This window comes from Zonotrichia leucophrys, chromosome 2 (assembly GCF_028769735.1).
Source record: "Zonotrichia leucophrys gambelii isolate GWCS_2022_RI chromosome 2, RI_Zleu_2.0, whole genome shotgun sequence".
Classification (NCBI taxonomy): Eukaryota; Metazoa; Chordata; class Aves; order Passeriformes; family Passerellidae; genus Zonotrichia; species Zonotrichia leucophrys.
Window position 1 is genome coordinate 26,283,697 of NC_088171.1, and position 22,652 is coordinate 26,306,348.

At 39.1% G+C, this 22,652-nt stretch overlaps 1 protein-coding gene across 1 annotated transcript in view; it reads left to right on the forward strand.

Annotated features, from left to right (window-relative positions):
* Window positions 1-3,904: 3,904 nt before the first annotated feature.
* Window positions 3,905-22,652, forward strand: part of SDHAF3 (succinate dehydrogenase complex assembly factor 3) — a 28,891-nt gene continuing 10,143 nt past the window's right edge. The window contains exon 1 of the mRNA XM_064704355.1: window positions 3,905-4,126. Within this exon, the coding sequence (XP_064560425.1) occupies window positions 3,965-4,126 (162 nt within the window). The 5' untranslated portion in view covers window positions 3,905-3,964. The remainder of the gene's footprint in view (window positions 4,127-22,652) is intronic.

A 22,652-nucleotide genomic window follows, 5' to 3' on the forward strand; every position in this document is an offset into this window, starting at 1 on the left:
ACTTCCTCAGGAACTGTCAAAAATTTGTTTTGGATGATATGGACCATGTGCTTCAGATGAAAGTAGAAGAAATCTTGCAATGAACGAGCAGCTCAAGCATAAGCTGAACCAAAGCAGAACTTCCTTTTAATGTCCAAAAGCTACCAGCATGCCAAGCATGTAATTGACTGTAGTCCAAAAGCAGCTGACTGCCTCTCCCTTCCAAAATTGTCATGTGCTGTATTTATTTCATCAGAATTGTGTTCTATTTGTTTTCATCCTACTATCAGATGCATGCGTGAGTACCTGAAGCCATCCTGATGAGCTGCACCAAATGACATTTATTACGGCATCTTTTTCCCTCACTGAAATGGAGCTTTTGGAAGAAAATCACCTCTACCACGCTCTGCTGACCAGGCTGGAGCATGCCAAGCACAGGCGTGTGCAGAACGCTGGGCCAGACAGGGACAGGCAGTGCCCAGCCTCTGCAGCCAACAGCAAACACCACTGGTGTCCTCATCAGCTCTACTTCCCCAAGCCTGGGGAAAGAGCTGGTCCAGTTTTAGCAGCATCCAACTATAGTAGGTTGCACATCCAGCTTTTGGGTGGGTTTTGGAGCAGACAGTCCTGTGCTAAAACTGACTTTGCTTCTTTTGAATCAAGGACGTAACTCTACTCCACTTTGACAGAGGCAGAAACATCCTCAGAATCTCAAAGTATCCAAAAAATGATTTTTTCTAAGTCATTTATGAAAGTATTAATTTTCTGTTTATGTTTCCTACAGAACAGGGGTAATTCAGTGTCTTTTTAGTTTATGAGGCACACTGGAAGGTGCCACAGAATGTTTAGTAGACAACTTGTGCTGTCATAACAGATCTTTTGCTTGGTTTTTGAATCTGCTTTGTTCTGGAACAGTATGCAAAAAGAAACTGTATTGAATATATTCAAATACTTAGAGAGCTTATTAAAAACATAATAATTCTGAAATGAGAGATGCAATTTTATTGTGATCTGCACAATGCAAAAAAGGAAAAACAGAACAGGGCCATACTTTTTTTTTAATAGCAGGAAATTAGACTGTACTTTAACATTAATCCACAATTTAGAGAAAAGATTGCATATTATTCTGGGGGGTATATTTTAAATATGACAATACAATTTAGCTTCATCAGGAGTACTAACAGTTCTGGAAAGAAATACCACTTCATTGCATTCTATATTTAATCATTTATTTTGATTCACAAAAAGAACTTCTCTCAGGATGCTCTTGATAATTTAAAAAATTACAGCAATTATACCAGCTCAATAAATACTTCAGCTTCATCTTCTTTAGTCAACATATTACTGATAAAAGGAAAAAATAAACATGGAAGTGTTCCTCCAGTCTTTCTAGATTTGGAATTAGGACTGTAGCAAACAACACGACCACTCTGACAGATTCAGGGTCAAAAGCTCAGAAGGATGGCTGAGAAACCACTTTGCATCCATGCTTTACGACAGGTTTCTTGTATATCCTTGGGGAAAGGCTGAGATGCTACTCACACAGTCACTAGCCATGCAAATAGAGATTTAATATACTGGCCAAGCCACTCCACCTGCCTTTGTGCTGACCTATTGCAGGGCTGACACTGCCTCCCCAGACCCAAAGGCACTATGATGGAGCATGGCACAAAGACACTCTGGTACCTTTGTAGGATCCACACCAATTCTAGCAAAACAAACACTGACCCAGTGCTCTAAAGACCAGTCAGATACAGAATCATCCATTATGGGTTGTCTAAATCACACGTACCACAGTACAGCCTTCTATCCACACTTGAAAGGAAGTAGTGCTTAATTGCCTCCACCTGCCCAAAAAGGAGTGGGATGAGCACTCTCCTGAGGTGCCTTTCTTTGATGCAAGCTAAGAAGTGCTCGTGGGCTGTGGAGCACCAAGAGCAGCAGGACAGATGCCCCAGTGCCCTGCACAGAAGCAGTGCTGCCTGGAAGCAGAGGCAGGCACCAAGAGGCAAGCAAAGGACTTGTGCTTGTGTGTTAACTAAAATTGTATCCGGATTCAAAGTGTGGCACAGACATTTTGAGTACTGATGACTGAGAAGTCATTATTAGGAAAGAACACCTCTAATATTGTATCATGTCTTAATGAGTTCTGATGGTGAGTCTGCTTGTGCGTGTACACAAAGAATATGGCACTCCATTGCCTCTGCTGCCTCACCACACTGCCTGACAGTGCAGAGACCTCCGAGGACCTAGGCATTTAAAAATTGATATTAGACACAGACTGACAACTTAGACTGTTATCAGCAGCTTGATGAACTTACAGCTCTATCTCCTGCTGCAGGGGGAACTGACTGGTAAATCCTCACTTCTGTTGCAGCAAGAATGAGGCTCAAGAGCTGCAGCTGAAGCATTCTGGAGGTGCAGAGATGCTGCAGGAATCCTCCTGGGCAGGAACCACCTGCACCACAGGATGGGCAAAAATGGCTTTTGGTCTCTGTGGACTGAAAGATGAGATGTAAGAAATGTTGAAGGTCACAGATCTGCCTGAGTTGGTATTTGACCCTGCTGAGTATCTGAGAGGCAAAGTGAGTGCCTGGCAGAGGGCTTAAGCAGGCCATGGAAGAAGAGGGCTCCTAAAAACCACACAGGGTGGATGTAGCAAAAAAAGCTCTCAATGAGCAATAAGAGTATGGTGGTAAAGATATAATAAAATATTTAAATAAATTCTCTAAATGAATGCACCCTGAGATGATTCAGAGGAATTGCATCACTGCAAATAAGTGATACAGCAAATTGGTTTTTTAACCTCAATCCTTTTAAACTGTGAACATGCTGAAAGACATATGGTAGACAAAATGCTTTAGAACCAGAAATCTTCCCTCAAAGAAATGTCTGCAGAAAATACAGTTTAAAAATATGAAACTGTACCAATGAATTTGAGGATCAGGCCACCTCTGCCAGGGCCCGACTGCTCACTCTGACAGCACCACCAGCAGGAAAAGGACAGGACACTAATTGAGAACAGTTGAATCTATAAGCATTTGCTTTTATTTCAGTAACTTTGTGTTACTGGGAACTTCAGTTTTCCATCAGTGAAGTGCTTAGGACAATAAATAAACATAAAGAAATAGTAGTCAGTAAAACAGCCTGTACTTTGCTCTTTACTCTGTTGCTCTCATATAACAACTTGGGCTTTCTGTGAGGCAGTATATTTCTGTAATTTCCTAGTATTTTAGTAAAGCTTAATGCTCCCTGGCCCTATAGAAATGTTTCCTTTTTGTTTTGAATCATGAGTAATATTACTGGCTGGAAGGAGCTTAACACTCACCCGCAATGAGGCAGGACTTCTGCCACTGCCTGACTCTGCTTTTTCCATTATATCTATGACTGCTGACATTTGAGGGTTTTTCCACATGGGTGAGTTGGAAGTGATGTTAAGCTGCTGAAAAAGCTTTATGGAGAGCTAGGGAGTTGGAGTTTGAGCTGTCAGTGGGAGGTAGGAGAACGCAGGAGTGTTCTCGGTAGTGACAATGTGGTGGCACAAAGTCCAACAGGGGCAGTAAAGGCTTCTTGCTATGACTCCTCTCGTCTTATGGTAAAAATGCAAGTAAATCAAATTTAAGCATATGAAGCTTGGGGCTTAGCGGCCTAGTTAATTTGTGCCACATTCTAATCTGGTATAAAGTATACATTTCATTCTTCTGGTGGTGAACCTGGAGCGGAAAATGAACTGATTTATTTATCTATCTATATATCGAGATCTCTGCCACCCGCACCCGTCTTTGTGAAACAACATCCTCCATGCATTCTTACAAGTACTATCCGCAACCCCATTGCTGGGTATCGCTCCAGACGCCACCGGCGAGACGCAGGCTCCCGTTCGCGGGCAGCGCCGCCCCACACGGGGCGCTGGGCGCCGCTCCGGCCGCGGCGGGGGAGGCGCGGCCTAGCCCGGCCCGGCCCCTCGGGCCGCCCCAGGGCCGCCATGGCGGGCGGAGCGCGGCGCCTGTACCGCCGCATCCTGCAGCTGCACCGCGCTCTGCCGCCCGCCCTGCGCGACCTGGGCGACCGCTACGTGAAGGAGGAGTTCCGGAGGCACAGGGCGGCCGGGCCCGCCGAGGCCCAGCGCTTCCTGCGGGAATGGGAGGCAAGTGGCCGCCGCCCCGCGGGGCAGGGACGCCGCGGGGCCGGGCGGGGCGCAGGGCAGGCCCCGGCAAGGTCAGGGGCGCCGGGCGGTCGCAGCTGCTCAGGTGTCGGGGTTCTCAGGGGTCTTTTCCAGCCCAGCTGATTCTCTCTGCTCGGGCATGCTCCCGTGAAGGGCGAGCTCCTTGCAGAGTTGCAGAATGCCTTGTGACTCCATGTCTCTAGGCAGGTTATCTTTTATGGTTCTCAGTGCCTTGCCTCGAATGTGTGTGAGCGCACACAGGTATATGTAACAGAGTGGCCTCAGTTATATAATTAGCTATGTATAAATATATAAATAAAAGTATACGCACAATTATCTGTATGATCTATAATAATGCATTGTATAAGCATATATCAGTATTTATAACGACATACATAACCAATTGTATAATTATAATTAGCTAAGTATGGGTGTAAATAGCTTCCCTGTGAACTTGCATTTGATTTTGGAGTAACATTTTTTCATTGTTTCTTAAGGAAATAAGTCTTATGTGAACATTGCTTCTCTGCTTAACACCCCTTCCCCTGAACTTCCTGCCTGATTTCTCCAAGGAGAGAAAAGCAGATCACTCCCAAGTGACGAGGTTGTAACAAGTTTCACAAGCAGCAGACTAAGGAGACCTGTGAGGTGCTTTCCCCACATGCGTGGACCCCAGCAGGTATCAGCATATTAACAGGTCCGCAGGAGTCCACATGGCAAATGTATAGGCACTTCACAGAGGAGAAGCTTCTGTTAAAGCATGAACACAACTGCAAGAGACAGATGTATTGACAAGCTTCCCATTAATTTTCATGCTCCTTGAACTACTGGATTGGTAGTACTTTTGAATCTCAAAACTGTTTTCCTTTCTATGGAAGGAAACTCTGTTCTGCTTTGCAGTGGAAGGTGGTTAGCAAAGGTAGCATCCATTGCCTCCCAGTTTACAGAAGGAGGGTAGTGGGGAGAACTGCCCCATCCCTTCTACCTGCAGTAGCTGAAATCTTAGGGTTTAAAGTAACTGGGGCATCAGGAATAAGCAGGGAGAAGACTGCCTTGTGTTCTCTACAGAGGAAAGGAATAAATGTATTTTAATTGCCTCTTGCCAACTGATAGATCCTCAAATCAGAGAAATTTGTATCAACTTCTCAAATGCCTGATGCTATTGTAATTTTCAATTGCCGTTTACTTAATACTGCTGAAATGTTTCCGCATCGCTGCTTTCAGTTTTAACATGAGCTAAAGAGACAAGTTACAGGTTACTATTTCCAGTGCTAAAATCTTCCTTAAAATAGTTTTAGAAAAGGAAGGAAATGTTTGCATTGAAATATCTTTAGCCATTTTTAAAACGAAGTGTACAAATAGTGAAAATGTTTCTCAATTCTGAAATGTTTTAAAGGTAGATTATAGGGAAAATGGTGACAAAAATTAGACTACGAGTAACGAGTTGAATTTTGAAACCTGACATTTAGTGCTATTAGCTATGATATGTTCAAGGAAAGGAAACTAATTTAATAACTGTTTTGAGTGTGTGAATATAAAGAACTTTGCAAATATGTCTATCTTCTAACAAGATGCTGGGAGGTATTAGCATGTAGTTAACATGTCTCTTCTCATCTTTAATTTTTGTTTTGTTCTGAGGTCTTTTTCTCACCCAAATAATATTTATTTTGAGTGTGAAATTTAAGTCAGACTTTCACATTTTTGGCCTGTGAGACTTGCTTTGCATCTTGTGTTATGCTGTGGTTCCCAGCCCCATGAAGACTTGAATGAGGTGATTGAGGAAAGTGGACTGTGGACAAACTGGGATTAGGTAGCTCTGGGCTCTAATTACATGCTAATTAATTCATGTTGGAATCAGTCCTTTGACCTGGTTTTGGCTAAGATAGAGTTAATTTTCTTTGTAGTAGCTTGTTCAGTGCTGTATTTTGGATTTAGTGTGAGAATAATGTTGGTAATGCACTGTTGTAGCTATTCTTAAGTGTGCTTACTCTAAATCAAGTATTTTTCAGATGCCCATGCTGTGCCAGTAAGGAGATGCACAAGAAGCTGGGAGGGAGAATGGCCAGGACAGCTGACCCAAAGTGGCCAGGTGGATGTTGCATGCCATACAGCCTGTAGTATATTCAATATATAAACTGGGGAGGTTGGCCATGAGGGTTGATCACTGCTCCGGCATGGGCAGGGCATCAGCCAGCAGGTGGTGATGTGCTGTGCTGTGCACCGCTTGTTTCTCTTGTATTTCATTCTTTGCACCCTTCCTGGGCAGCAGGACACTCTGAAAATAGGCTGGAAGCTCCAGGACAGGTCTTGCAGGACAGACCAGCATAGCTGTGGAGTGCTAGGTTCTTGCCTAAGAGTCACCCAGTTAGCCACGAGGGAAGCTGAGATAATGCTGCTGTTCATGTAGCTTGTACCGTAACTGTACTTCTTGCCTCTAATTTTATTAAATGAAACAAAAAAGAATCAAACCAAACAAATCCACCTAAACAAATCACTACAACATTAATACAAACTGGTTGTTTAAATTGCCTGTTAAATTTCTTTTTTTTTTTGGAAAAAATGCTTACAGTTCTGATAACAGTATTATGGCATGTTGCACTTCCAACTTTTTTCTTCCCAATTTGCTTGTTCATTAGCTAAGCATATACCTTGCTGTATGCACTTTGGTGTTGTCAATATTCAGCTTCCATCTGGAAATGTTCTTTCCTCATGCCTTCTGTTGAATGCTGGGCGAGGCATCTGGTAAAGGGTAGCATGATGTCTCATGTTACAAAAAATTAGTATTCTTAATTTTACGTTAAAGTAATATATTTTGATGTATATTTATCTGAGGGTAAAGATTATGGATATGATGATTGCAGTGATGTTTCTTGACTTTGAATGAAGATTTCAGTATGAAGTGTAATCTTAATAAGTCATCTGAAATGCTTTTTGAATGAAAATTTTCAAGGATGTCATATTTTAACATGAAACTCCTTGACTATTGCTAAATCTCTTCAGGCTCTCTTTGGGTAGTCAGACCTTCTGAATATACTAGTTCATAGCCTGTGGTGTGCTTTCTTGTCCTCCAATTTGATTCATATTAGCTGAATGTTTAGAAAACAGGCCTGGCGTTTCAATCACCTTGTGGTTGCCTCACATAATGCCCCTGCCCCCCTTGCTGTTTAAATTATGTTGATTCAAGGGAGCTGGGCATAATAATTCAAGTTTGTAGCCAGGTGTGAGTCAGCCTCTTGTCCCAGGCTGTGGTTGCTGTCCCAGCCTCAGGTTGTGCCACGGGGAGGTTCAGGTTGGACATCAGAAGGAAGTTCTTAGCACAAATGGTTGTTAAGAACAGACTGCCCAGGGAGGGGTGGAAGTGTCCCTGGAAGTGTTCAGGAGATGACTGGACGTGGCACTTAGTGCCATGGTTTAGTTCACATGTTGTGCTTGATCAAAGGTTGGACTCCATGGCCTTAGAGGTCTTTTGCAGTCTGAATGATTCTGTGATTGTGTCTTACAAATGGAATAAATTTCCTTTATTTCTTATGAAACACGGTAGAAAACCTTTAGGGAGATTTTTAAGATCAGCTTTAAAAATAAAAGGAGGAGAAACAAGAAGTAAAAAGCTCCGAGATTATATTATTGTAGGATGTGAGTGGTTCGTGTTGTTTTCCTGTAAAGGAGATGAGAAGGGACCTCATCTTGTTTAGAATGCCCAGGAATTGAGGTAATTAATGTTAGAGCCAACCATGTAGATGGCTACTGAAGTTTTGTAGGAAACCTAAGCTGACCTATTTTCACTTATAAAATAGGGAAGCTATCCATTGAATATTCTTGGAAGAGTTTTTAAGTGGGTACCACCAATGGTAGACTGCAAGTCCATATGTGCTCATTTCAAAGTAGAAGAATATAAATATTGTGGTTTTCCTTTCATTGGTATTGGATTCCTAGTTTGTGTCTGGAAACCTGCTGGAAAATATTAAAGAGGGATGATACAAAGAAAGTAAGCTTCATTGTTCAGGAATTATGCTTCTTCAGGTAGATTCAAATTAAGCATATAAATTATTAATATCTGTTCCTATCTATTTTCTAAATATTTAATATTTTAATTAAAATAATTGGTACTCATTTACAGGAGACTGCTGATATAATTAGATTGATACTGATTATTATCTTGGAATGGTATTGAATTAATGTTGACAGGTATGATAAGTCAATTAGTTCAGCAGTCTTCTAAATCATGGTGGCTGATGAGAATGCTTACATAAGATAAGCAATATTAAGATAGTATTGATTACTTCATTTCAGATTGCAATAGGTTCAATATTCAGCTAAATAATTTCAGTAACAATTTGTTTCGTATTTAAGCATTAATTTTGAAAAGGACCATTTTGTACTTGGCTTTTTTAAAAAGCCTGACCCTGTAGATGAGAGGGCCTGGACTGTCTCTGAGACAAGCAGAATCATTCTGCAGAATTACACAACATTTTCTCAATTTAATAGATTGAATAAATTGCCTTTGAAATTCTTTGGCCACTCTTGACCCTGAAAATCTTTTTCCAAGCTTTCAAATGAACTGTCACGTAGTCTCTCAGGAATGACTGAATTTTTGAATCAGTGCATTTGATGCAATACAAATAATTGTCATTCATCAAATTTATTTTCAGTTGCCTGCGTCACTTGCAGTATTTACTTTGCTGGGATCATTGTGGGATACTGTCATATCTCAGAGAATAAAGTTGTTCTTATATGTCTTTTTCTGCTCATGAGCAGATACACTTACAGAACTTTTTGCTTAATTTTCCGGGCAAGTATAATCTTCCCTCCCCTTCTTGATTTATTTTTAACCTACTAGCACTCAAAAATATGTTGAAATGTTGAATGGAGAATTTGAAGAGCAAATAGTCAAAGAGGGTGGAAGAGGAAATTGTGGCCAGTACTGGAGTCAGACTGAAATGAGAACGGGATGTGTGGGTTGCCCTTTGTGCTGTCTTTCAGCAAATAATGTAGGTAGTATGAGTATAAAACAGCTGCTGGCATTCTGAATTCTGCTCTCAGTTTCAGTGAAATACATTATATAAGAGATGTTTTCTTTGCCTTGACAAAGAAATACATTTTTTGGAAGTAAAATATGTCTTTAGGTTTTTTGCCATTTTATTACTTTTATTAAAGTTGTGAAATAGCATTTTAGAGTAGTATTTCATTTTAACATTACTGGATACATCAGAATTTGCTTTTAGTGATTTTTATGGCTATCTGGATGAAAATCTTACTAAGAGTAAATTCCTACCGAGTCCTGTGTTTTATCCCCCACTTAGGGTGTTCACTAGTTATTAATCTGTAAGAACGAAATTGGAGTCAATTTCCTGTATATTCTTTTATATTTCTCAAAAGGTAGGAAGGAATTTTGCCCTTTTCTGAGAGCCAGGGAGTTGTGGCTGATAAACTGAAGAGCATTTGGGATTAGGGCGTGAATGGCTGCAGGAAATCAGGCTGCTGCTCTGACCTGGCGTTCCTGCTGGCCTGCTTGGTTGTAGGATTTGAAGCCTGCCTCTGATGAGATTTTGCCTGAGTGCACCCATGATTTGGTGAGTGTCCTGAATTTGTATTTATGTGCAATTGGAAAGGTTGGCATTTGTTGTGAATCCCTGTTGTGAAGTTTCATGCAAATGAAACTCTTTCATATTGTGCCATCTCTTCCATGCTTTCAGTGCTCTTTCAATTTTGGGTTAAGAAGCAGGAGCTGGTGTGTGCTTCTCTTCTGTAAGAATCCAGGGAGTCTGGGAGCTTTCAGAAGTGCTGACACTGGGGGTAGCCTGGTGGATACCCACTGCCTTGTGCATGATGCACACCCATTGCAGAAAGAGGCATTTGTTGGTTCTCACCTGGAAAGCAGCATCATTGTCCTTCAGGTTCACCTGGCTGCTGCTGAGACCAGGGATTTCTTGCTGGGTTGGTTGTTTTGTTTATTTTTCCCCCCTGTACACATGCTGGTTTTAGACCTTTACTGTATTTTCTAAATTCAAAATTTTATAAATTGTAGCATCAGCATTCTCAATGCTTCTGTCGTGTTACTCTGCCAATTATCAGTATGCTATCATATCTATGATTGCAGGTAGCTAGTCAGATGGCTCTTTTGATAACTGCTTATCTGCTAGTTGAAGTTTTTATTTATAACTGTTTTGACACAGCAGGAAATCATATCCAAGTCATAGGGGTGAAACCCAACAGTAATGTCAGTCATTTGCTTCTGCCAGTCACCTCAGGTACAATGCAAGTATAGATACATGATGTGCAAATAGGTTTATAAATGTCAGATAGTTTCGTAGCATGCCTTGGATATTTAAAATGTGGCATGAATTGAATCCCTGAACTGAAATTTCTGGCAGGATGTAGCAATTTTATTAGTTACAACTTAGCTTGAGAAGTTTAAATTGCTGTTAGAAGTGGGATGCATCTCTAATGAATGTTAACAGTTTAGTCCTTACATTGAATAGCACTGAGAGGCCCCATTTCTCAAGGGCTGAAGATGCTGCAGAAGTTTTGTGAATGTCTGCTCCGTGAGCAGAGACCTGCACCTTCCTAATGAGTACAGGCTAGTGACAGGCAGTGTGAGAATAGGTCTCTAAATAAGAAAAGAGCCAGACACAGTAGAAGCAGCACCAGTAGTGAGCATTTACAGAATTGTCAGTTTAAAAGGTAATTCAGGTTTCCATCTAGTGGTGGTATAAAATTCTGTCCAAGCCATATGAGGCAGCATGTGCATAGCCATGTTCCTAACATACCATTGTACTTGTACATATGTGTGAAACTCAGGGAATCAAAAGCCTTTATTATGTATAAAAAGCCTTTATTATTATGTACAAATTATATATGTAATAGCATGTAATTCTCAGGACCTCCAGATTTTTAAAGTTAGAGCTGCAATGACCAGCAGTTTGTTATTTTGGGCATTCAGATATCCAAATACTCTTTAAATGTTAGTTTATCTTATTTGCTGTGAATTAGGCTGATTCCTCTTTTTCATTATTCCATGACAGCCGTTTAAAAAAGTTTAACTTGACACAGGTTATTGAAAGCAAATGGATTTCTTAAAAGGTTTTCTGCAAGTTGTATCTGTGCTAGTATGAGACTTGTTCAATTTCTTCCTCTCTCTTATATGTAAACAAAAGAGAAAGAAAAGGAATCAGAAACAGATGAGTGTTCTGATTCTTTTGCTCCAGTGTTTTAGCTCTATTTTTAGTATTTAAAGTATTTTGCAGTAGAATTTAGAAAATCTACCAGATTATGTTTTGAGGTGAGGGTTAACGGTGATTGAAAGAAGGACCAAGTGTGATGCTGCAAGGATGTTCATTGACAAAAGGCACAGATATTTAAATTGTTTTTTACTTCTGCATAAAAATTTCCAGTTGTTCAGTCTACATGTGATTTAGTACATAGCAGGCCATACTGTGTATATTTTCTTTTGCACAATTACTTATCACAGCAGGCTGTTCTGTTCTTTGGGAGGGGGACACAGTTTCTGCAGGTCCTTTATGTATCTTTCTCAGTTTCTGCAGTTCTTTCTCACAGCTTTTTCTCACAGCTATTGCTTTACAATCTTCAGCAACTCAAGAGTATTGTTCATGTTCTTTAACTCATTCTGCTCTGCAGCACAAGGTATTGAATTCTGAACTTTGTTGCATTTCAAGACAGTGTAGTATCTTAAACATTACATGGGTCAAACAAACAAACTGAGTATGAATTGCAGTTGCAAAGCTGTGAGGATTTCTGCTTGTTTGTATTTTATTGACACCTTCCTTCTAGCATTTGTTTGGCACTTGTGTGAATATTGTCAGCATGTAGTGTTTTGTAAGCATGGTAGGTTTTTTTACCACCTTGTCAGTGCATTTCCACTATCAACACTGTAAACACTGCCAACTTTCTACAAGTGCTGTCAAGTACCATATTTTGTAATTACTGCAATAATATTATGAGTGCTGTAATTGCATATACTGTATAGATGTGCCTTTCCATCCTGTGTAGACAGAAAATTGATATTTTCTGCAAGTTAAAATTGCATCTGGAGCACATCAGAATTATTGTTTAGAAGCTGGTTTTTTTTCTTCCTCTTTCAGTGTAATGTGAGGTTGCACAAATAGAGTTATGCATATTGGAGGATTTTAAAGCCCCAGATTTTTTATATATAGAGCTATACTTAAGACATACTGATGTGTACCCCTTGAAAAATGAAAGAGGTTTTTTACACAGTTCACTGATATTCAAGTAATTTAATTGAATATTGTTTTTTACAAGAAGGTGAACCTCAGATTTTGACCTCATAATCTTGAATTTAGTGGCATCTTTGTCACCGTTCATGTTGCTTTAGCTGTCTTTTGTAATGCTGAGAGTTTGGCTGTTTTGAGGCTGAAGCTGACTGTACTTAGAACCATACATCTTCTTGGTGATATCCTGCCTTTTGTGCAGCTCACTTCTGGGAATTCATCAAGCAGAAAATGTCTGCTGAAATATATTTTGTTTCTGTGTCTCAAAGCTGCTAATTTCAAACTGTATTTTTGAAGGATATAATTTAAAAAATACATTTAATCATAGTGTATGATAAAATGTTTGTACTTCTATCTTTTAAAGGTCGTTTCCAGAAGTAATGTGTAGTAATGAGGTATTTCTAATGAACAAGTTAGAAATCCTACTAGAAGCATAGTTACTGAGTGTTGGATTTTAGGCTTATTGAAATGTGGGGGGTTGAGTCCTGTCAATGTCCTATTTTTTATTGTTTCAGGGATATTAGTGAGAGGAGCAGTCTAAGATGAAAGAGGGCATGATGCACTTTTTTCCTCACTGCAGTAACTATGTAAATTTGTAAAATACCTTCTAAATTGATCTTGCACCCATCTTTCAAAATTAGCTAACAAGAGACACAATGTAGATGCATCTTCCCTTTCTCTGTGGGAATTACTGAATGGCGTAAACTTGATAAACTAGTTTTATGCAACTTAATGGTATTTTTTTTCTTCTAGCTGAACTATTCTATCCAGTAATTTAGAGCAAATGAACATCAGGTCACTGAAACTTTTTTTTTTTTCTTTTCTTTTTTTCCTTCCTGAACCGGAAGAAGTGTGGTGGAAAGGTTTATGTCCCCATCACCATTGCTTCTTTGGAGATGTCGTGGCTGAAGGTGTTGGGTGGTGTTGAAAGTATTGATATTTGCATGGAATAAGCCAGAGAAACTAATTTTTTTAGGGGCCATCAAATACTGGTTATTTATAACCAGTTTCTTGCTTCTTACGATTGCATAGTGAAAGCATGTGGTCTTTGTTGTAGAATTTGAATTCTAATAGGCAGTCTGTATTGAGATAAGATTTCATATTACATTAGCAATCCTTGAGACTTCATCACCTTCTGACTGAAGTCTGTAATGCCCTTATGGGTAATCTCATGGCTGATTTTTGACCTGATGAAGGAAAAATGTTGTTCATAAGTTTGCAGTTTTTGAAGTGTACACATGATGGCAGCAAATACTTAGCTAGACAAGCCTTGTTCCTGTGCTAGAAAAAAGAGGCTGCTGAATTTTCTAATACAAACTAGAATTCCTACAGATTCAATTATTGCTGAATAATTTATTGTAATACATATTGAGAATTGTTAACTTACTGCTACAAATTTTGAGAAGGCTTTTCAATTAGAAAACTTTACTGGGCTTTCCATCTGGTTTAGTCATAATGTGTTTTCTGGTTTGGATTTGCATTGGTGAACAACTCTCTTGGGCACAGGGTGTGACTCTTGTGGATGGTGCTGGGTGGGGCCAGGGGTTGGACTGGTCCTTGTGGGTCCCTTCCAACTTGGCATATTCTTTGATTATAAAATTCAGATCAGCTGTAGGAGTCCCCAGGAGAGTAAGCCCAGAGCAGATGGAGCCTCAGTATGTAGATACAAAACTCTTTTGAAATTAATTTTATTTTTTTTCATAGTGGATCTATTGAGTTTTAAAGCAATTATTTTTGGAAGTGTACTGTAATAGCTCAAGTGCAAATGTATTTCCACCAAATAAAAAGTTTTATTGTTAGTAATGTCACATTTTAGATGCTGTTACAAAGTATGTTGGTATTGCATAATACTGTTTAGAGTAGGAAGTTTTCTTTAAAAACAAAAATATAGTATAAAATGGTTTTTATTCCTGCTATTATTCCTGGATGCCAGTGAAACATTTAAACTGAATCTCTTTTTTCTGCCCCTTTCAAAATGAATATGGCATATGTCAGTCATCCACGATGATATTTTAAGCCAAAAAGTTGCGAGTTGTCACAGTTCCAATAATAAAACCTTGTGGAAGGTGTAGGTCAGCTTTTGGCAGTGGTACAAGTAGGCTGCTCTAAAATGAAGGATATTTTGGTTCATGTTCAGTTGCTTGTTCTGTCTGTGTACTTTATTTGCAGTAGTTTAAACTTGATCTTATGCTTAGAATTATTTTTAAGGTGTTCAGAAAATCATGATATTCTGTTGTTTCCTGGGCCTTTTAAATTCAGTTTATTTTCACAGGTTAGTACCCTGGTGAGCTATTTAACATGCATTATTACAGTGAGTCATTTTAAGAATTTATTTAAGAGATCCATGATGGGAAGGGTTTTAATTAAGTAGCAAACATGTCTTTTGTTCTTCAGTTCAGCTGCTGATTGAGGAATGACAAGAAATTTCATTGGTAGCACTAGCAATGTTATTCTGGTTCATGGACAATTCAGTACCATCAGTGTAACTGAAAGGATTTACACTGTTGAGAAAAACATCATCATCCTATCAAGAAGGAAGTGAGAGTTGCTTTGTGAATAATGTCAACCCTGATTTGTCTTTTTAAAAAAATATTTGTTTTACTGGGGAATCTGATTTTTATGGATTCTTTGTCTGCCAGCAGATGCCACTCCTCAGCAGCAGAGTGTTTCCCACACTTCACCAAATAGAGGAAAATAATTGTGGTAGACCCTTGTTTTTAGATATAAACCAATTAAATATTTATATCGCTATAAATATGCTATAAACAATTAAATATTTATATTTTACAATGGAGCTGTTTTTAAAGGTTTGTTTCCTGCTGATGCATTAAACCCCAAGGCTGCAAAATTGGTAGTGTGTGAGGTAAGCTGCCTTTGTTCTTCAAAGTATTTTAGTTAAACAGAGGATGACCCAGAAATCCTTTGGGGCTCAGGGAGCTTCATTACAGAAGGTGTAAAGGTGTCTGTGTTGGAATTGCTGAAAAGATGTAATGAGAAAGCCTTGGAAGCTGGAGTCTCAATGGCTTGCAATAGGCCAAGTCCTTGTGAAACCTTTAAGCATATGGAAAAACAGATGGCCCAGTTTTAAGTGTAAGAAGGAACTAAGAAATGAAAATAGACAAGGAAATCCTGGTAAGAATATTCTGTTTGTAATTTTGAAATTTTGAAAAGACATTATGATTATGTGTCCTGGGACATGAATAATGACATACTGCTATCTAAACTTCAACAGCCAGTGTTTTTAGCATCTGGTGTTTTGGATATGGGCAAGACCTGTCTTGGCCTCTGTAGACATCTGCAGTAGAAGACTATTTTGATAATTGTCAAATATGGTTGGACCACCAGACCCTGGATTGAGATGATGGGTGTCACCTTTACAGCCTCAGCCCCTTCCATTTGTCTGGCAGAAATGGAAATACTCCTGATATAGCTGACAAGTTTTTGACTTTTCACACAGAACCACCTGTGTGTGTTGTTTCATTCTAAAGGGTTTTGATTTATGTTCCTGGTGAGAGAAGACATGTTGTGTATATATATATATACACATATACACACACACACATATATATATATATATATATATACACATATATATACACACAGACATATATATATATATACACACACATAGACACATATTACGCCTCCTCAACTTCAAAAATAGTGCAGACTACTTTCTTGTGGCTGGTGGGAAACCTGTGAAGATCTGGGGATGCCATTTGAGCCCTGGAGAAAAAGCTGTGAAAAAAGCCATCAGTGCCAGTTTTATTGCATTCCCACATGTTTCCTGGGAAAGTTCTCCTTTAACTTCTAGTTTGTGTTCTGTCATTTGGGTTTCATCAGCTCTTCCTTGGAAATTGTGTATTCTGCATTTTGTTTTATTCCCATCACTTTCAGGAAAAAGTGTTTCTGATTTCATTTGATGATACAACAAACTTGCTTCTCCTAAGGATGTTTTCTGGAGCATGGATTAGTGTCAGTTATCCAGTGTTAATAGACTTAAGTGTTTCACAGATTTAATTTTCTAGATGTTAACTATTCCAAAAATTTGGATTTTTTTTTTTCTGTATTCATATATCTACAGCTGTGCAGTATACCTGCATGGTGTATTTCAGGGGTTTGGCACCATCTACTTCATTGAGTGTTTAATGGCTTTGACTTGAGCAAAGCATATTGAAATCAAAGGGTGATTTCAGTGGGTTCTTCTGAAATGGCAAGTGTGCTGGACTGTCTCCTCAGTGGACAGTAGCTGTGGGTGAAGTTGAAGTTCCTTTCAGCTCTATTACTGAAGTGTGAAAGTAAAGCCATTCATGTATGACAATGTTTGGTTGAGAGAAAATAGTTGGAATTTTGCAGTTAGAGAACTGAAACATTTGCTGTTTGCATACAAGCAAACCTTTGTATTAATTCTGCTTGACAGCCTTCCAAATGTTGTACTCTGCCATTCAGAGCCTTTGGAGGCTTTTCAGTGATGGGGTTTTGAAGAAGTTATCCCAATTCAAAAACTGCACAGCACAGAGGACAAGGCAAAAGCAAGCAGTATATGAAATAAGCTTTTGGTTTGGGAATAGAGATAACTCCTCTTGCAGAGTTTTCTGAGGCCTGTTTGGCCACAGCATTGTTGAGCTAAAGTGAGTCTGTACTGCTGAACTGATGTGCTTGGGCTGCTTTGCAGCTGGCAGTGGAACAGCCCATTTCCATGCTGTTAAACTCCTGTGCTCCAAAGCCAAGGTGGCCATATCCAAACTGCCTGCTGGGAGCTGTCCCTGATCTGTGCCAGCTCACTGGCTGAGAGTTGTTTCACATAAAGATGGTTATCCTTGATCAAAACAGTGGGACTGTGGCACCAAGCTCCCAGAGTGGATGCTTGAGAAGGTACCTTCTTAAAGCTTTCCCTGGCACTGCTATGAGCTGTAACTGCACACAGAGTGCTGACTCCTCTGCTGTCAAGTGCAAGTGCTGCTTTTGTTCTGAATTCTCTCTGTCACACATTAGCAGATTCTTAACAGCTCTTGGATTTATCTACCTTTCTCCAGATCAAGAGTTGTCGTATCTGAAATCCGTGTGGAGATTGAGCTGTCTAAGAAACAAGCTCTGAGCTCTCTGGTGCTGTTCTGCTGTGGTCTGGTGAAACAAGAGGAGACTCTCTGGGCCATAATGAAATTGCATGTCAGAGCTGGGCACTGTGTCTGCACAGTAGCATTTGTGAATGTTCAGCTCTGGTGGAAAGTACATTCCTGGAAGGAAAAGAAAATGAAAAAACCTACCTTTGCTGTCTTTCTAACCAGCAGGGTGCCATACATGTCTCATTATTCTGCATCCTAGATCTGTAATATTCAGTACCATTCAAATATTATTTGAAAAACTAGCATATTAAGAAAATTTCATTTGTGATGCAATTCAAAGACAGCATTCACTGCTATTTCAGAGGCCTCTGGAGAACATAGTCTATCTGCTGTTCATGGTTATGCTTTGTGTTGATAAGACAAATAAGCACACACCTTTTCATCATTCCCTTTTACTGACCTGCTTCTGAAATGTCATGGGCCAGGTTTACACTCTCATGGGCCACAGATGAGGCTGAGTTTGGGAAGATTGTTTGGTGTGGTGACTTTGAGAGGGTATTGTGGCTATGGGTGAAGGAAAAGCTGCATGAAGAACAAGCTGCATGAGCAAGCTAACAAGCTGTTAACTTGTTTGGGTGATGGTGGGTATGGAGAAGCTCCTCAGCTCCCTCAAAAAACTAGAGGTACTGTCATCTTACACAATACCTCAAGGGCAAGCAGGCAGAAGATAAACCTTTGAGTAATGCCAATTTGTCTATCAGAGCATTTCTAATTACATTTTGTTGTCACTGAGCCTCATTTGGTGAACTGTTAAGATGTACTGCTTGTAAATTTTGATCAGATTTTTTTTTTGAGTGCTGTTGCATAGTGTGTGTTTTTTCCAGTAGAAATGAGGTTTTGTTATTTTTTTCACTTACATATTGTACAAGTAAAGCTTCAGTGACTTTGGTATAGAGAGGAAAATTATAAATACAATCTGTTTCTACCTGAAAAATAGCTTTTAATAAAGTTTTGTGTTGGTTATGAAATAGTAGGATGGAAACTAGCTTGTGTGTGCTAGTAGTAGCTTGTGTACAAAAAGAGTTTGAATGAATCAGCTTATTATTGAATAATGTCAGTATTATATTTCTGATCTTTTAGGTGTGTGAACTTGTCTGTCTTAGTGAACTATGTAGTTGATTCAATTGTTTTGAAACAATTGCCTTGGGGGAAGAAGAGATTGATATAACTGATATAGTATGATGTCTTCAGTACTGAAACATTTGAAAAAAATCTGAAATCTGATAGTCCTCAAAACATAATGTCAGATCTTAACAATAACCTGAGATTTGTAATTTAAATGTTTTTATCTTGGGATTAGCCATTAAAATACAACTTGAACTAATCTTGGGTTTTTAATGAATGGAGTAATAAAGCAGAGGTAGCCTGGAAATTGGAAGGGCCATTTTAGATCAGGTTGGTTGTGACCTCATCCAGTCCTTTACACAAACCCTTTTGGATTTTGCTGTAGAGGATGTGCAGAAAAGAATTGACTTAAAGTATAATTTTCAAATGTTAGCTGAGAGGGTTCCCAAAATTTCTTATGTTCAAGCAAGAGTAACTACAATTCTAAAAGTCAGTTGTAACCTAAGATGTAGTCACAGGTGAATGGTGCTGAAGTACAAGTGCTGACTCAGCACTCTGAAGGAATATGGTCACTGACACACGTTGGTATCCTTTGTGGCATTTTAATTGCTTGGTTTCAATCCAAGAGTAGTATGGATTGAAAACCTGAAAAATTTTTAATCATACTATATTGGGTTTTGCCTAATAATTAGTTAAGTTTATATAGAAATGTAACTGCATAGGTGTGATACAGTTAGAGGTGTGTTTATGCTTCCACAGTATGTTTAGTATGCTTTAGTTTAGTTTTATCTGTTTTTATACAGAGACACAAGTCAGCCATATAAATTGTATATGTCATTGAAATGAGGATTAATGTGCTATACAGTGTGGAATGTAACTGGATGTAACAACTTTCATGGTAATTAGCAAGAGCCTGGAAACCTGTGACTGCTGTCTACATCATTATTAATTTTTATTGTGTTGTTTTTGGTGGATTGTTTTTGTACTTATTTGCACAAATACACACTTTTAATGCACAGTAGCAAGTATAAGAATAAATGAAGTGTATGAGTTTGTGCATTTTTTTTAATATTAATGCCATAGTATCTAAAAGATTTATTTCCAGTCTTTCATGGCATTTGATTGATATCTAACAGTTTCACTTAAATTTATTTAGTAGTCTAGCAGAAAGCATGCAGCAGTGTGCAGTGGATTTAATTGTGAAATTGAAATTCACATTGAATTTATTTGGCTTTGTCCTTTTTTTCTTAACCTTCAGATGTTCAGTTCTGTTATGTGAGATGAAATTCTCATGGTCCCTTGTACTATTTAGCATATCCCATTTGTTGATTAAGCTTTTGGTACAGTGATGCCCCTGTCACTGAGTGCTTACCAAGTTACCTGCCAAAGATTTCCTTTCTCCTGAGTAATGGAACTTTTTTGTTTTAATTTGTGATTAGGTAGCTTGTAAGAGCATTTTTGAGGGAAGACAGATTCTGAAAAACATTTCAAATAGGTATGATAATTTTGACAGCAGCTGTAGCAGAACTTTCCCAGGGAAATTCTCTACCTACCTGACAAAATAAAGCATTACTGAGAGGTTCTATAAAGGAAGGTGTTTTGCAAAGTTGTTTTTTGTAAATTCACTGCTGTAGTGGATGTAGCAAAGAGTTCAGTGAAGATGAGGAAATCTGCTTTATTTTTCTCATAAATATAGTAGAATACAAATGATCCCATCACTTTTCCCCAACACTGTACAATCTTGTTTCAGTGTTTTCCCCTATTGAGGCATTAAAAATTGATGTTAAAGCATTATGCTTTGACACAGAGATGTTACATTTTGTTCCAGTTTTCTAGGGCAGCGGTCACTAGGCAAGGCCAGTCCTTCACTGCAGCAGCAGCTGCACTTCAGGCTGGCTTTGCTGTGGTGCTCGTGCCTGTGGCTCAGAGGTGCATGGGGAGCTTTCAGTGTCTGGCCCATCGGGACATTTCCCAAGCAGCCCTCAGGTGGCTTTTGGAAGTGTTTATTCTGGTTTACCTGTGTCTTCTGTGATACCAATGATGCACGTTGCTGGGATGGCAGAGGAGCCCCTGCAACCCAGTGCCTTCTGTGCATGGCCGTGCTCACAGCTGTGACCTGCAGCAAAGGTGAGCTGTGCTCCCCTGCTGCGTCTCAGGATGCAGGTGAGGGGGAGGGCTTTCCTCTACATCACTGAACTGATGTAGTGGGACTGGTCTAGGCTCCCCTCTCAGCTGGTGCCTTCAGAAATTACTTTTTTTTCAAAGGTACGTGAAACATTCTGCAGGACAGCAAATCATGCTAAGAATACTCATCCACTCCTTTGAGACTGAAATAAACCCCTGCTCACAAAGACCCCATGAATTGCCATTCAGTGGGCTCCATGAGGTTTTGCACTGCTTGTGAGCAGATGTCCACAAGACTTTCTTTTCCATATTTGTGTTGGCTAGCAAGTAAAATTCATTAAGACTTATAAAGAACTGAAAAATAGTTCACATTTTTATTAGTCAAATAGTATTGCATTTTTTAAATAAGTCCAGAGTAATTTAAAAGCCATGCAAATATAACCTGAGATAATTCCTTAGTGTTGAAAAGTCCTGAAACACAAATGAAACCTCTTGAATAGCTTTGGTATTCTCTGGCTGGTAGGAGCCATACTTATTGCATCATCACTGGATGGCAGTTAGAGATTTTTCTAAACTTATTATATAGTCAATTTAAAACCCTTCCTGATCATATACAGTAGGAAAAGAACTTGGTGTTCTTAATGCAGTGTAAGCAAACAGTGCAGTGGTTTGACATTGATGCTAATGATGGGAGTATCATTGTATTAGTGTGCAGAGGGCAGCTGAGCAGATGTGGGTGCACCATACCAAAATGATTAAAGGTACCACTTAGAGCAGAGGTAGTTTATCATGGGAGTTTGGACATACAAATACAGCTAATGTGTGACACTTCCCATTTGTGCTCTTTGCCACAGGCAGGCTGCTTCTGCTCCAAATGTTCATGTTTTTATCTCTAAGTGAAGACTGTGGCTGTAGAAGCACCTGCAAGAGTGCCAGAGCACAGAACTGAGCTTGCCTCACCAATCTTTATGTGGTGCATCCCTCTTTCTGAAAGGTTGCCCTGATATTTTCATGGCTCTGGTATTTTCACATGCTTTTTAAAGTATTGAGGTAAATTGCCTTCTATGCCAGTTCAACATACACCTGTTTGCTTGGGATCAGCCTGGTTTTTACACAGAGAAAAAGGAGAGATTCTGGGTGGGTGAGAATTTTTAGGAATACATAGGCAGTCTGGATTTTAGTTGTGAAATCTTAGAGCTTTGTTAACAGAATGTTCCCTTAAAATGGAAGTATATGCAGCTCTAAGCTATTTGACATACTTGATTTCCATTCCTTTATTTTTCTTGTTTTCCCTGTCATTTGCTAATTTAAAGCAAACCCCCTTTAATAGCTGGAAAACCTGTGGCAATAGCAGGAAAAAAGAAAAAAAAATAGAACAAGATATAGGTGAGTTACTTTTGAAGTATTTGTTGTATAGAGATTACTGGAGAACATGTTGAGGCTTGAGTTTCATATGTATTTGATCTCCCCAAGAACAGTACAGAATATTTGATGGATTTTTTTTCAGAAGTACTTTCAGATTAACTGTCTCTACAGTACTTTATTGAATTTTGAAACTTGTTTAGCAGATGACTGAATTTTCCTTTTTCATTTTCTCCTTAATCTCTCCAGTCTTTGATGGTGTGGCCAACACTTGCTGTATTGTGATAGACGCTTTAAATTCCTCTTAAATGCCAGAGCTGTTGGATAAACAGATAATGACATGCAGGTGATTACAGAAGGTTTTTGGTATCTCAGATTGGAAGGTTCTCATGTAGTCAGTAAAGATTCATGCTCCCTTTTAGCAGCTCTTGACCATACTGACAACACATTTGTTTTCTTCAGTTAACTTCTGTGGCCAGTTCTGAAGTAATTCAGAAATTCTATAAAAATCTGCAAGTTAAAAACCCTTGGTAAGATACATAAATTTGTAGGCTTTAGAATTTTTTTACATTAAGAAACTGCTGA